Here is a 15,522-nt window from a genome sequence, read left to right as displayed (position 1 = left end):
TAAACAAACATTCCTGTCATGAGTTTCTATCACGTGTTGTTAATAAAGGTGACATTTTACCGATACATGTCTCACAGTGGATTTAAAGGGACTTGAAAGAAACAAAGAAAGAAAGAAGGGGACAACTTGGTAAAGAAAATAGGAGGACACGATTATTTTGAATGCAAAGTAGAAAGGAAAACAGGAGGCAGAAAATGGAAAGTTGTTTATTTCACGTGCATATTACAAAAAATGTTGACAGAAAATTTTACATGATAATAGAAAGTTATAATATAAATACATTAAACACTGTTTAATAGCTGATTAAGCTACATCGGGAGTTGGGTGCAGTGGGAAAACTGTCACTGCCACAACATTGTCACTAGCAATATAATACATAGCCTACATGAAAATATGAAACAGCTAAACTGCATAAAAGTGATGTAACTGTGAGTAAAGGAGCAGGAGATACTGGCCAAATTTGCTTGGCTTGATGATTTGCCCACTAAATGTTTGTATCAGTAAATCAATCATGTCACATCATTTAAACATTCAAATCTTGTTCAGGTTCAAAGTTTTGCTCCATAGCGGTGGTGATGCTGTGAATCCTGACCTGGTTGTGTGAATTTCGAAGCCTTTGTTTCTGCACACTGTGCTGAACACCATAACAGAAGTAGATGATTAAACCTGTGTACAGAAAAGTGAGACCACATAATGGCCATGCTTGTTTATTTGATGTTAGTGCAACATTTAGTTTAAATATAAACGTGTATTTCATAGTGCCATTCTTGACACACCTACTGCCATCCACACTGCATAGCGGATCCATGTGTCTGATCCAAGTTGAACCATCAGATAGACATTGACAGAGGTGCTGAAAATAGGAAGCAACGGCACAAAAGGAACCTATGTATATAAAAAAGCAGTAACATTATGACAGGCAATATCAAAGACAAAAATACTCAGTTTTCCTGATTTGAACTTAACATTTGCAAGAAAAAAAGAATTGTTACTGGTTGGCTATTCTATTTATTCTATTAGGAGTGATTTCCTAGACTTAGCAATTCAAGTTTATAATTTCAGTAATGATGCTTCACTGGCTGAAATAAATATTAAATTGTATCATTACAAGTGCTCCCAGAAAACCAGCACTAGACGAGGCATACCATAAAAGCAGCTTTGGTTGTACTCTGTGGTTGTCTCCAGATGATCAGGGTAATGAGGACCAGCATCACCGCGACCACTGAGACACAAAGTAAACTCCACCACTCAAGGGCCTGCAGGGAGTCTACAGCCCCAGATATGACGATGCTGAGGATGATAGCTAAAAAGACTAAAGAGAACAATGTAAGTTCAAATGATTATTAACAATGGAATCAGCTTTATACAGTATACAATTCAAGAATGATGTTAAGACGATCACTTACTAATAAAAACTGTTAAAACAGACACATTTTTTGATGTCCGCGTGGTGGCTTGTGAAGGAGGACATAATACTTCAGTAACTGTAAAGGGCTCTGGTTTGCTGAAACTTGAATCCTCGTTGAGGTCTGCTTGGTACCTGTGGAAGTGAGGAATAATAAATAAATGCACCTAAGAATTGTGTTAGCATTTATTTCTATATGTGGATATAGCTGTAACTTAAACACGGAGGTTCAATGGGTTTTATTCTTTCTTAGTTTTTATCCTGGTTCACATCAGTTTAATCCCTGTATGTAATTCAGTGTGTGTACTATTAATTATCTTATATAACAATCTTTTGTCAGACACTGAACTTGCATTTTTAATGTAGAGACTACACAGTGTCTGCCGGCTGTTATAATAGCAGTTGATCAAAGTGTACTATAAGCTCGTTGACCAATACATTTTGACAATAGCACATAGACAGTTTCAGTTTCAAACATACTGTAATCTAAAATTACAGCGATTGTTATTTTCCAACCCTGACTTTCAGACAAAGTCTAGGCATTGAGTTTCACATACAGGTGTTTCACCTACATGTGCTGTATAGCCCTGCCATGTTTTTCCCACCACAACACCAACACCACCCACAAAAATAAGCTTTCTCACAAACATAGTAACTACTAAGATTAGAGTAGTAATGTTTTCGTACTGATGAATCATACCTTAATATGAGGATACATATGGCAACGAGTGTGTAGGCAAAGAGGGTTCCAATTGACATCATTTCAACCAGTGCCTTCAGATCAAACAACAATGCCATGATAGCTGAAAAGATATGAATAATAATATTAAGAATTTCTATAAACTTTAATAATTTGATTTTACACTAATTTCAAAAAATCATATTTCACCTGTGGTTGGTCAGCAATTTTTAATAAAAAATTTGACGCTCAAAATGTATGTAACATATGGTGATGAGCAATTCAGACATTGTTTTTGTAAATATCTTTTACTTTATGAACTCATTACTTTTCTTATCAGTAAAAGTCATCCAACTGTAACTTCCGGAGAACATATAAGCTTGCAGATTTGTTCTGGACAAGGCAAACATCTCATGACTGGGATCCCACAGAAAATGTCTTGACAGTTTGACACAGGTTGTGTGCTTGAACTCAGGAGCTCAGTCAACACTGCATATTTACTCAGCTCTGTACTGTACAGCTTGACAAGACCCAGCTGAAACCTTTGCCAAATATTGGCAAAGCTATGAGCATGAGGGTGAACACCTAAGGTGGGAACAGGAGGGAATTTCTGTAATAAAAACTCTACTAAAAAAAAATAGAATAAAAATACAGAAAAAAAGACTATTATGAACTGAATTGGTCGTTTTACCTGCAACAACTCCTGAAGCCAGGGTTGCTATGACAGGAATTTGTCTTTCACTCATTTTACTGAGGGGTCTGAAGAGAAGTCCGTCCCTGGCCATGGCAAAGAGAACACGGGGCATCGGGAACATTGATCCTAGTAGGCTGTGGGGGAAAAACTCAAATGACTCATCAATAACCATTTAGTTATTCGTGTTATTTGCTTCTGTTTTAATCTGTAATTGTGAATGAAAGGATTTGCAGAGTTTGTAAATGGCACACTGTATTTCATACCTTGTTGACAGTGCACAGAGTGATCCCACAGCCACTATATACTTTGCAGGGCCCCAACCAATGTATGTAAAGGCCACAGGCAACGGGCTGTGAACACTGAGCAAATAGTATGGCATCATAAGAGTCAGGGCAGCAGACACACCAAAATAAGCCAGGAAGCAGATGAGGAGGGACGCCACAATGCCGAGTGGGATCGACTTCTGAGGATTTTGAACCTCCTCTCCTGAAGAAAAACACATTTTATTTTATAGTAACTTATTGTCTTTTATATTGTGCTATGCCACTGCATCCTCTTTCAGTCTCGCAGTGTACTTTAATGTGTTAATGAATTTACCTGTTGTGGCTATGCAGTCAAATCCGACAAATGCATAAAAGCAAGTGGCCGCTCCTGCTAATGTTCCCTCAAAGCCAAAAGGGAAAAATCCTCCACTGCCATACCTGGCGGTTTCATTCAGTGACGTGCAGTTTCTGTAAAGAATAGACACGTTGATGCTTGGTCATTCAACAACAATCAACAAACTGATTGATAACTACGTATTTCAAACCCACATTTAGCTGCAAAGGTCACCTAAAATATGTGTTATTGACAGCAGCTGCCTGAAAAACACCATTTTTTTTTCTTAAAGGTACATTATATATAAAAAAAATGAGAACCAATACTCATATCCATCCTGGAGAGAATCTTCACCAATGTACCAGTTGTTGATGTCACCCTTAATGACTCCAGAGAGGACAACAAACAGCAATACCACGATGTTAACTGCTGTAAAAACCTTATTTACAATAGCTGACTCTTTAACACCAAATGCAAGAATCCCTAGAAAGGAAACACACAAAAAATATAAAATTGATTATGACTATGAACACAACAGAACCTTGTTTATAAAAAGATATTCAATATGCATAAGTAAAACATAAAAAAGTGTCTTGGTATGAAGTCTCAGGGGTTTAGCTAATGAAACTTGCCTGCCAAGAGCATTATGAGGCCGGCTGCAAAGAAGTCTGGGAAGGGAGCTAATCCAGATAAATTCATAGCAGCCTGTTTGCCCAGAGAGTTGGCAATTACATTTCCAATGAGATCATCAAAGGTGCCACTCCATGCTCTGGCAACACTTGATGTCCCTTAAAATCAGAAAACAAGGAGATAGAACACAACCATCTTTTCCAACCCAACTTTATATTTGAGGCTCATAATATCAAGACAAGGTTTAAGAGCACAGAAGTATTCACCGAAGAGACTTTTCCAACATGACAATTACACATCCATCACATACAGGAAATGTATTCAGAGCGGAACTATCTTTACCTATGACATAAGACAGCAACAAGTTCCAGCCGGTGATAAAAGCCCATATCTCTCCCACAGTCACATAGCTGTAGAGATAGGCAGAGCCAGTCTTGGGAACCCGAGCTCCAAATTCAGCATAGCAAAGCCCTGCAAAGATGGAGGCCACTGCTGCTATCAGGAAGGCGATTATGATACTGGGCCCGGCTACGGCTCTGGCCACCTCTCCTGACAGCACATACACACCAGCCCCTAGTGTGCTGCCGACCCCCAGAGCCACTAAGTCGAGGGTGGTCAGGCATCGCCGAAAGTTGGACTCTTCTCCGTCAGGTGCCAGAGGTTTCCTACGCGACAGGCTCTGCAGAAATAGCAGTATCTTTGCACCAGACATCCTATTAATCAAGACATTTTGTGGTAATTTGTTGATTCAAGACAAAGCAACACAACAATAGCAATAACACATACCTGCAGTGTAGATTTAAGACAGCTAATAGACAAGCCAGAATGTGTCTAGGTGAATAGTATTTTTAACAACTGGACAGTTTGTGATTTTAAATAAACATTCAGCATACTGTTCCAAAAATAACATGCAACCACTCACATTTTCTTGTCAAAGGAGGGAAACATTTTCTCTTGAAAATGTAAAATGGAAGTACATTTTTAATTTAAATGCTCCCATTCAAAATATGAGACACAAATAAACTAATCTATAATTTAAATGTTGTCCTAGTGTGTAGCATTTTTCTCATTTTAGTCCATTTTATCTGCATTGCAGAAATCTTGAATCAGCTATTGAATAAATCAATGTTGCAATAGTTTGAAACTGTAAAATGATCTGTGTGTGAGCGACACACATGTTAAAGTAACTACATATTGATAAAATCACCAGTGATTTCACTGTTTGTGCTGTAAAATTGATGCAAGGCAGGTGGTCTTTTAGCCTTGCAATCACTAAGAAATGAACACCTTGTACATCACTTTCAATAAGCTCTTGTTGAACTTTTAGAGTGTGCGTTCCACACTAAGTGGTTTTCACTTGCTCACACAGTCAAGATATGCGTTAAGTTATACTCATCCATGTCAGACAGAGATTATTGATGGTAATCAGTTCATATGTCATCGGAAATTAAACAAGAAAGATTCATTACAGTATTATTTTACTGTTTAAGTGATGTATGGATGATTCCTCACTGGCTAAATCGTCAGCTAATAACTTTTTATTTAAAAAATGATGCAGACTTTCAAAACTATGTTAGCAAACAAACTGCGATCATATCCAGTAGATTATGTACGCATCGTTATAAGAAAGACTTCCTTACCTGTTCTGCTGAAGTTGCAGCGTATGTGACTGTGTTTTGATCTGCACCAGACCACACTATTTGTGAGGATAAATCCATTCGCTCTTCACAACTCAACATTTTTGACACATAATGTTACATTTCAGACTTACGTGCCATTTTTGAAAAAGACAAGAGCAGAATGATTTCTTTGAGAACATTTCAGGCATGAAAAAACAGTAAGATACATTTTATAGAGGTGTTTCTTATGTGTGTAGATGATATGACGGAGGCCCAAATTCTGCTTTCATGCCTTTAAATTGTGGGTAATCTCTGACAGAAGACTCCTGTATGAATTTTCAAATTAATCATTTATAATTCATAATTTCTATAAGAAAACACAAAAATAATATTTATATAATATATAATATGATATATATAATAATATAATATCATTGTAATAATTATAATACCATGATTGACATTTAAAATAAACCAAAAATTTCATTTGATATTTTATTTTTGAATTCAACCCAAATCTTTGCACAAAATGACCACATTAATAACATTTAATTTAAATACTCTGAACTGCTGAGAACAGTAAGTAAAGCTTTCGCTTGGCTTTCATTAATTAAACCAATTAAAATGATACCCTGTGTACCTGTATATACTACAGTGTGATTTATTTGGTGTGTTTTACACCAAATAAATCACAGGTTACACTCTAACTTGGCTTAATGCAAAAACATGTTTACTAACTCATTGCAATTAATTTCAAGTTAAAACGGTTTGGACATTTTCAGTTACCTTTTGTTTTAATTTATTCAATTCTGGGCTGAAAACAACCAAGTTATAATTTTCAGTTAATTGCACTTTCTTTGCAATAAACTGAAATTGCAAGATCTTCTAAAGTCCTCTGTCACCTTGTCCAACTTCTCCCTCTGTTAGTTTTTCTCAACTAAAAGAATATCCCTTTACTATATTTAGAGACTTCTCTAAATAAAGAGAAGTCTCATGATTTGTTTCAGTTAAAATTATAAAAACTTTACAAAAAATGGCAATACCGCAGCTACAACATTTTACTGTAATTTAATACATAAAACAAATCCTTGTTCTAAATCTTGATTATATGTGTTTGATATTTGGTCTCATCCCCCACATGAGGGTTGTGTTATCAGATCAGCAAATGCATGTTCTGAAAACATTTCAGGGTTTCTGAATCTCCTGATGCTGATCAAACAGCTCTACCATATTATGATCAATATGAGATTAAACGTAATTAAATTTTTAACTGATGGAGAGGGGGACAGCTTTCTTCCATCCTCGACCTTTAAGATGGCCCATGTGCCTGATGTCTCGTGGACACGACGTTGGGTTGAGTCACAGATGAGTCAACATGTTGTAAACTGAAATTGTTTTCACTGGAGACATCTGCTCAGCAACAAAATTGAAGACTTGTTCATCAGAGCATAAGGAGACAAGTAATTGTTTGAGGAACACAGTGGTACGATCCATTGCTTCTAGGGGTTGCTGGTATCACCCTGCAGCTCTTCTGGCAAAATGCAATGAGAGATTAAAGCTGCCTGGAAAACTGATCACTGGTCACATGCAGACACGGGTGCCAAAGACAACAGCGCATATGACAGTGAGATTTTTATTTGTTGTGGGTAAATTGCACTCTAGCACTTCAGACTTAATCTGACATGTGTTTGTAGTATACCATCATAAAACGTGCATGAAAAAATATTTGTTTCATTTGTAGCAATACAGACACAAGCATCATGTTAAACACCTTGAAATACACATTAATTGAAGGCTGTAGACAAATACAACCTTAACAATATTATAGTTAGTAGTGTATGTAGCTAGTTTGCACCATTGCATTCCTGCAGTGTTGCTACAAATTAAAGTAACCTTCCCAACTCTTTCTCTGCCACTTTAGGTTGGGATGACTTTGGTTCAGAAGGAGTGAACAGTGAGTAGACTTTAGTTAGTAGACATTAGCTAAAGGAAATGGACTACCCCTCTCTCTGTTAATGATTGATCTGCAGAAAGAGGTTCAGGAGCTAACACCATTGTGAATTCATTCAGCACCCTGGATATTTTGAGGAAAAGGCCTTATAATTGGCGTATACCTGCAGATGAACTGTCTCAAGTTTATTTAAATCACTCTAAGGAGTTCAGTAAGTTTGATTCTGTGTTATTTGCATGTTTGAGTTTTAATTGTTTTTTTTCTTTGGGAGTTAAAAAGCACTAAAGAACTGTTTTATAGAATTCAGCCGTACAGCTTAACTTTTGATTACGGGCCATCAGTAATGAAAAACAGTTGATAACATTACTTTGCTGATTTACCTTACAGGAAATATATTATGTTTTCAATCAGACAGGTAGGGATTGTGTGAATTGTAATTTTGATGTTTTTTTAAGTGTTATTTCTCAAAAACAAGTCCTCAGGGACATTGGATACTAACATTGGACCCTAGATAATTATTTGATCATATTCTACAATATTGCAATATTTTGCTGGAAACTAATATTTTAAAGCAAAATTTGATTTCCATTCAAGTAATGACAATAAGAAATTAAAATAGATATTATATGGTGCAGATCTTCTCTCAATAAGTGTTAGTCTAGCAAACACCAGCTTGTACAGCCGTTAGTTACTTCATTATCACAGCTCTGCCCCAGCATTTTTCCAGCAGTATTAGCCAGATGCAGCAAGCTTCTCTCCATGGTGACTGGGTTCACTGGCTGGAGCATGAGGCCGAGCATTTGCAGGAAGGAGGGTCATTAGAGTGTGACTTCAGTCTCAGCTAATGTAAATCCTATGTCTATTTCGGTTCAGGTAGATATTTCAAGCAACGTGACAACAATGTTACTGAGGTGTGAAATGTTAAAATGAATCTCCTCTTAGAAATATAACTACCGAGGTCAACCCGTTAAGAATCCCAAAACTCTTAAAAGGCTTAAGTAACTGCGTAGTCCTCCTGGACTAGGTAATAACAGCCTTAGGCCATGTTGGCCTCTAACACCTTTCTCGCCCTCTGTCACTGTTTATATGGGAAATGGAGCTCAGTGATTAGAGTTTGTTGGATGGAATCGCACACTGCTACAGCACAAGATTTATGTTAATATCTTGTTGAGTTATCAGGAAAAGGTAACGCATTTCACTGCTGCTGATTATTTTTCACCAAAACAAGGTTTCCTTTTGTGGATGCATGTTTATTTTATAGACAACACAATTATATTAAACATATTATCTGATTGTAGCCAATGCTCTCAAACAAAAGCATAACATGTGTTTCCCTTTTTTCTACAGTCATACACTCTTATCAATGCAAACATGATAAACACAAAACAGCGCAGCAGGCAGCTCGACGGGAGAAGATAATATTGAATGTACCTTCACTCTGGGGAGTTGTAGAAATAAATCCTACCCATTACACAGACAGGAAAGATGAGACTGATTCTGTACTACATGATACTGCTGGGGTCTAGTTATGTCATTTCAACTTATGGGCCCCATCAAAGAGCACAGATGACTGGAGATATTTTACTCGGAGGACTTTTCCCCATACACTTTGGTGTTGCCTCCAAAGACCAAGACCTCGCAGCCCGGCCCGAATCCACAAAGTGTGTCAGGTAAAATTTGAGACTGGTTTTGAAGGCTAGCTCGAATCCATAAATGATTTGACTGATTAAATGAGCTCAACTCATCTAATTCCATACCGCGTTTGCTTTTACAGGTTCAATTTCCGTGGTTTCCGTTGGCTCCAGGCCATGATTTTTGCCATTGATGAGATAAACAACAGCAGTACTCTCCTGCCCAACATCACCCTGGGCTACAGGATCTTTGACACATGCAACACAGTGTCAAAAGCCCTGGAAGCTACTCTTAGTTTTGTGGCCCAAAATAAGATTGACTCCCTGAATTTAGATGAATTTTGTAACTGCACCGATCACATCCCTGCAACCATTGCAGTAGTTGGAGCAGCTGGTTCTGCAGTCTCCACAGCAGTTGCAAACCTACTGGGTCTTTTTTATATTCCTCAGGTGAGTGGCCACATCAGTACCACATCAATGCTCCACATTAGTAGTTGAAATAGTATTGTGTAGTAGATTTAAAATGAGCTTATAACACATGGCAACCGTGTATTCTGAAAAGTATGTTCACATACAATTCATTTGCAGTGGATAATAGCTTTTACAGGAAACAAAATGTCTCTTGTATGATGTGTATTGAAATATTTACTGTTTCAGATAAGCTATGCCTCCTCTAGTCGCTTACTGAGCAACAAGAATCAGTACAAGTCCTTCATGAGGACGATTCCTACAGACGAGTACCAGGCCACAGCCATGGCAGACGTCATTGAGTACTTCGAGTGGAACTGGGTCATTGCTGTGGCCTCCGATGACGACTATGGACGCCCGGGAATCGAAAAGTTTGAGAAGGAGATGGAAGAGCGAGACATCTGCATTCACCTAAATGAACTTATTTCTCAGTACTTTGAGGATCATGAAATCCAAGCTCTAGCTGACAGGATTGAGAACTCCACAGCTAAAGTGATTGTTGTGTTTGCCAGCGGCCCAGATGTTGAGCCTTTAATCAAAGAGATGGTGAGGAGAAACATCACAGATCGGATCTGGTTAGCCAGTGAAGCTTGGGCAAGCTCCTCCCTTATTGCTAAACCAGAGTATCTTGATGTTATGGCAGGCACAATTGGCTTTGCTCTAAAGGCAGGTTATATACCTGGCTTTAGGGAGTTCTTACAACAAGTCCAACCAAAGAAAGATAGTCACAATGAATTTGTCAGGGAGTTTTGGGAAGAAACCTTCAACTGTTATCTGGAAGACAGCCAGAGACGGCAAGAAAGTGAGAATGGCAGCACTAGTTTCAGGCCTTTGTGTACTGGTGAGGAAGACATCACAAGTGTTGAGACCCCGTACGTGGACTACACACATCTTCGTATCTCCTATAATGTGTATGTTGCAGTTTATTCCATTGCACAGGCCCTGCAGGACATACTCACCTGCACACCTGGACATGGACTTTTTGCTAACAACTCCTGTGCTGATATAAAGAAAATGGAAGCATGGCAGGTAAAATGTAATTTATTTGAAACCAAAGAAATCAAATACCTAATCATTTATTTGCCAATCTGAATAATCCACTGCTTCACAGGTCCTGAAGCAGCTCCGACATTTGAACTACACCAACAGTATGGGGGAAAAGATGCACTTTGATGAGAACGCAGACCTGGCAGCAAACTACACCCTTATAAACTGGCACAGGTCTACTGAAGATGGCTCTGTGGTGTTTCAGGAGGTCGGATACTACAATATGCATGTCAAGAGAGGAGCCAAGCTGTTCATTGACAAGACAAAGATTCTGTGGAATGGATACAGTTCTGAGGTCAGTCAAACTGTTTTGTAGAGGATGTTCCTGTTAATTTGTTCTGAGTTTTCCCGTCATTTGGTGTGTTTTTCATTCTCCTGGCATGATCTACCAGGTAAGGAAGGAAACAAACAAACGCTGAAACTTGCTAATAAAAAGCTGTTCAGGCTATTGTAAGATGATTGTAGCCCTTGGAAATGATCTTTTTTTTGTCCACTTGGAAGTTCAATTAGCTGTAAATACAACATTGACATACTGTATTATTAGCATATAGAATTGCTGTGGCAAACACTTTATACAATATTTGCTTTTATACACATCCAGCAGACTCTTAGCAACATTAGTATTCATCTGGAGTCATGGTTGTCTCCACTTGATGAATGAAAGTTCACTTTTCACTCTCCTTTTAGCATCTTTAGATCTCAACCAACTGCAATTAATATCTGGTTCTTTAGCTACTAAATGCTCACTTATGGTCATTAGCTAGTTGCTAATGTTGTCTGTCTGGGCAGGTAGCATAAAGTGGTTTCACCAGTGCTGAAAACAAGTTGTTAAGAGTGGTGAGAATGAACCAAGCCATAACACCAAAATAATGACATGAAAGATAATACAACACCTTGTAAAGCTGAGGGAGAGGCAGAGTTGGATAATAATTTTCTGTGGGTTTGTCACATTTGTGCTTACATATTACACACACATCAGTGTTGTAAATTATTAGTGCAGCTTAAAGTTTCTTTTTGGGAAATCGTGCCCGGGTTGTTTTATTTTGAACCAAAGTTGATTCACAGATTGTTAGATTCTGGAGATGAAATGCCCCAACTTTCCAAATTTGTGACTGAATTATTAACCACAATCATATGTGATTTCTGAGTTTTATCTGTAAATTTGAAATTTTGGAGAATATTTAAACTTTCCCCTCAGTATCTTTAGTTTTCACAGCTGAATTATAAACACAACGGAGGGGGGGGGGCTTTGTTTAAATGACATACCCCATTTCTCTCTCTACTGTCTTCCTGCTTTTTCTCTGTTGTTGACTAGCAAAAGCATAAAATGCTTTAAAAGTTGTTTAATGCATATATGTCAAAACAATGTGCTTGACCACAACTATCTTTCTATATAAAAACCTACACCAACTACATTTGAACATATTCACATCCATTGTAAGTGTATTCTCTGCTCTTTCTCATGCAACTTTTCTGACTGTTTATATCTTGTAGGTGCCATTTTCTAATTGTAGTGAGGACTGTGAACCTGGCACAAGAAAGGGGATCATAGAAAGCATGCCCACGTGTTGCTTTGAATGCACCGAATGCTCAGATGGAGAGTACAGTAATCATAAAGGTATTGCAATGTCAAACATTCATGATCTCATGTGTTACACAACTGGCTAATGTTGCAGTTCTAACACAGATGATTATTTTTATTTACACAGATGCCAGCGTTTGCACCAAGTGCCCAAATAACTCTTGGTCCAATGGTAACCACACATTCTGCTTCCTGAAGGAAATTGAGTTTCTCTCCTGGACAGAACCGTTTGGGATAGCTTTGGCCATTTGTGCAGTACTGGGTGTTCTCTTGACAGCCTTTGTGATGGGAGTCTTCATCAGATTTCGCAACACTCCTATAGTGAAGGCCACAAACCGAGAACTGTCCTATGTCCTCCTGTTCTCACTTATCTGCTGCTTCTCCAGCTCTCTCATCTTCATTGGCGAGCCCCTGGATTGGACATGCCGTTTACGCCAACCTGCCTTTGGGATCAGTTTTGTTCTCTGCATCTCCTGCATCCTCGTGAAAACTAATAGAGTACTCTTGGTATTTGAAGCCAAGATCCCCACAAGTCTCCATCGTAAGTGGTGGGGATTAAACCTGCAATTTCTGTTGGTATTTCTGTGCACATTTGTCCAAGTTATGATTTGTGTGGTCTGGCTTTACAACGCCCCTCCTTCCAGCTACAGGAATCATGACATTGATGAGATCATTTTCATCACCTGCAATGAGGGCTCTGTGATGGCTCTGGGGTTTCTTATTGGCTATACGTGCCTCCTGGCAGCTATATGTTTCTTCTTTGCATTTAAATCACGGAAACTTCCTGAAAACTTTACAGAGGCCAAGTTCATCACTTTCAGCATGCTTATATTCTTCATTGTTTGGATCTCTTTTATCCCTGCGTACTTTAGTACTTATGGCAAGTTTGTTTCAGCTGTGGAGGTCATTGCTATACTGGCATCCAGCTTTGGAATGCTGGCCTGTATCTTCTTCAACAAGGTCTATATCATCCTCTTCAAACCCTCCAGGAACACCATAGAGGAAGTCCGATGCAGCACCGCAGCCCACGCTTTCAAAGTGGCTGCCAAAGCTACACTAAAACATAATACGGCTGTGAGAAAAAAGTCCAGCAGCATTGGTGGATCTTCTGCGTCGACTCCGTCCTCATCCATCAGCCTCAAGACCAACGACAATGACTGTGGCCCGACTTCAGAAAAACATAAGCCAAGGGTGAGCTTTGGCAGTGGAACAGTTACTCTTTCCTTGAGCTTTGAGGAGTTGAGGAGGAGCTCTCTCATGTGATAGCAAACGTGTGGATGTGTCAAACTTCAGCTTTATCTATCCCCTTGATAGGGTGTATTTTGGACTTTATTTTGAAATGCATTTACACATAGATCTTTTCATCTTCCCATTTCCTTAACATTTCATCAGAAAGATCACATTTCACTTCAGGTTAACAATATCAGTCCAACTAATATAATGTACTATACCTGAATCCTGTGACTCCTTTATAATTTTCATAACCATGATGTACACTGCTAAAATTAATAAAAGATTTTGTACAATTAAAAACATTACACTGGATCCTTAAGTTCTTGTTTTTTATCTATCTATCTATCTATCTATCTATCTATCTATCTATCTATCTATCTATCTATCTATCTATCTATCGATCTATCTATCTATCTATCTATCTATCTATCTGTCTGTCTATCTATGTATCCAGAATAATGGAATTCAGAAACAATTAACACGAGTGACTTTTTTTTAGGTAAATTAGATTACTATTCAGGCGCAGTGCAGCAATTACATAAACAAAAATCAAGTGGGACAGACAACTCAGGTTCACAACATTTGACCATAGGACAGCCCAGGCTCTTCAACTGGATAAAAAAAACTAGAGGATGTACTCTAGGAGTCACACTGTAAATATACAATTACAGGGTGTTGACAAAACTTCCATGCTTAGTGATTACATTCTATAGTCAATCACAAGACAACAACAGAAATGTAATAAAGTGTAGTCCCTCAACATGATGTTGCCATATCCATGCCGTCTTATTTGGGTTGTCTTTGGTCAGTTAATTTTAAGCAAAGTTTGAAACAGTATAGAAATAAATTATGAAATTAATTGTAAACTAGATGTAGTAATAAATGAGATTTAGTTGTTTGGCTTAATAAAGGATGCGCCACTGCTGTCATAATAGCCTCACAGACAAGTACTAAGTCATGACATCAAGCATGTTGCCTCCCCAATTTAGAAACCCTCTGATCTGAGTAATAGAAAAAACCCTGATTGAAAAATGATAAACAGTGAACATGGTGATAGAGCTCCACGGTATAGATCTTTCAGAGAACTTTCTCTGCTTGCAGCTGGCTTATCACACCTCTCTGACAACTGCAAATAGTGCAGGTCTATCTCACATGTTACTGTCATTCTCACAATTGGCCTTCACTACACAGTCATGTCCTCGCAGCATGGAGGTAGAGTGTAGAGAGGGAGGAGGAGCAGCTTGGGGAAGGCACTGTAATCCACTCAGAATTGCATCAGGTTTATAGCCAAGCAGGTTTTGACTGAGAGAATTTGAGAATTTGCCTTGGTATCCTGGTGCATAACAATAAACATTGTAGGCAGAAAATATAAAGATCTGTCTGATGGTAAAGAAACTAAGTTGTAACTATTTCTTTAACTATTTATTTGAGTACATTAATCATAAATTACTAATAGTACAATAAAATAATATACAACAGTATAAAAGTGCCATACATTAAGTATATTTTGCTAAAATACTTGAGATTAAATTTTGAATCCAGGACTTCTTTCATGTAATTACCAAGTAAAAAAAACTAATGAGAGTTGAGAACAGAAATACTTATTAACAGCAAACCAAAAGGAAACACATTCTGAGTGATACGAAAAGCAGAATTCATTACAATAGTAATTCAAGAAAAGATATTAATAAATAAGTTCAATAAAGAGTGATTTTATGTCGACATAGAAAAAAAACAAGTAATAGTATGTTATATTGATCCCACTGTTTCTGTTAAACTATTACTTAAACATGGTTAGACCTTTCCCGAAGGGAATGTCTCAAGAAGGAAAAAAGTAGGTAAAAGGCATTTGAGGAGTACAGGACCTCCCACATTGCTCAACAGGAGGAAGACATGCTGAGACATCCAGTGTCATGGCTGACCTGCAGGCTGAGGAGCAGCTGGATAACCACCTTCTCTCTTAGCAGGAGGAAAAGGCCTTTATCC

At 38.0% G+C, this 15,522-nt stretch overlaps 2 protein-coding genes across 2 annotated transcripts; one reads left to right on the top strand and one right to left on the bottom strand.

Annotated features, from left to right (window-relative positions):
* Nucleotides 1-162: 162 nt before the first annotated feature.
* Nucleotides 163-4,717, bottom strand: zgc:175280 (cationic amino acid transporter 2 family protein). The gene is made up of 11 exons (XM_038709033.1): nt 4,348-4,717; nt 4,008-4,163; nt 3,702-3,858; nt 3,376-3,509; nt 3,042-3,264; nt 2,776-2,912; nt 2,106-2,208; nt 1,407-1,540; nt 1,146-1,312; nt 777-885; nt 163-666 (listed from the first exon to the last, which is right to left on the bottom strand). The coding sequence occupies exons 1-11, from the start codon at nt 4,715-4,717 to the stop codon at nt 524-526; spliced, it is 1,833 nt and encodes a 610-aa protein (XP_038564961.1). The 3' UTR covers nt 163-523.
* Nucleotides 4,718-8,928: 4,211 nt separating this feature from the next.
* On the top strand, nt 8,929-13,841 carry casr (calcium-sensing receptor). Its single transcript, XM_038707565.1, has 6 exons — nt 8,929-9,245; nt 9,350-9,656; nt 9,864-10,703; nt 10,786-11,016; nt 12,216-12,339; nt 12,431-13,841. Exons 1-6 carry the CDS (start codon nt 9,061-9,063, stop codon nt 13,564-13,566), a joined length of 2,823 nt encoding a protein of 940 aa, XP_038563493.1. The 5' UTR covers nt 8,929-9,060; the 3' UTR covers nt 13,567-13,841.
* Nucleotides 13,842-15,522: the final 1,681 nt, after the last annotated feature.

Source organism: Micropterus salmoides, unplaced genomic scaffold (assembly GCF_014851395.1).
Source record: "Micropterus salmoides isolate LMB-PRFRI ecotype aquatic unplaced genomic scaffold, ASM1485139v1 Ms_hic_scaffold_9, whole genome shotgun sequence".
Lineage (NCBI taxonomy): Eukaryota > Metazoa > Chordata > Actinopteri > Centrarchiformes > Centrarchidae > Micropterus > Micropterus salmoides.
Note: the sequence above shows the minus strand (reverse complement) of the source record. Positions and strands in the feature narration are given on the sequence as shown.

What these genes read in the sequence shown, in the direction of transcription:
- casr (XM_038707565.1), top strand. Translation starts at nt 9,061, where the DNA reads ATGAGACTGATTCTGTACTACATGATACTGCTGGGGTCTAGTTATGTC. An exon ending in GTCTTTTTTATATTCCTCAG is followed by an intron (nt 9,657 to 9,863) that starts GTGAGTGGCCAC and finishes TTACTGTTTCAG; the next exon opens with ATAAGCTATGCCTCCTCTAG. An exon ending in AGAAAATGGAAGCATGGCAG is followed by an intron (nt 10,704 to 10,785) that starts GTAAAATGTAAT and finishes ACTGCTTCACAG; the next exon opens with GTCCTGAAGCAGCTCCGACA.
- zgc:175280 (XM_038709033.1), bottom strand. Translation starts at nt 4,717, where the DNA reads ATGTCTGGTGCAAAGATACTGCTATTTCTGCAGAGCCTGTCGCGTAGG. An exon ending in GTTGCTGTCTTATGTCATAG is followed by an intron (nt 4,164 to 4,347) that starts GTAAAGATAGTT and finishes TCTGATTTTAAG; the next exon opens with GGACATCAAGTGTTGCCAGA. An exon ending in TGTTTTAACAGTTTTTATTA is followed by an intron (nt 1,313 to 1,406) that starts GTAAGTGATCGT and finishes TGTTCTCTTTAG; the next exon opens with TCTTTTTAGCTATCATCCTC.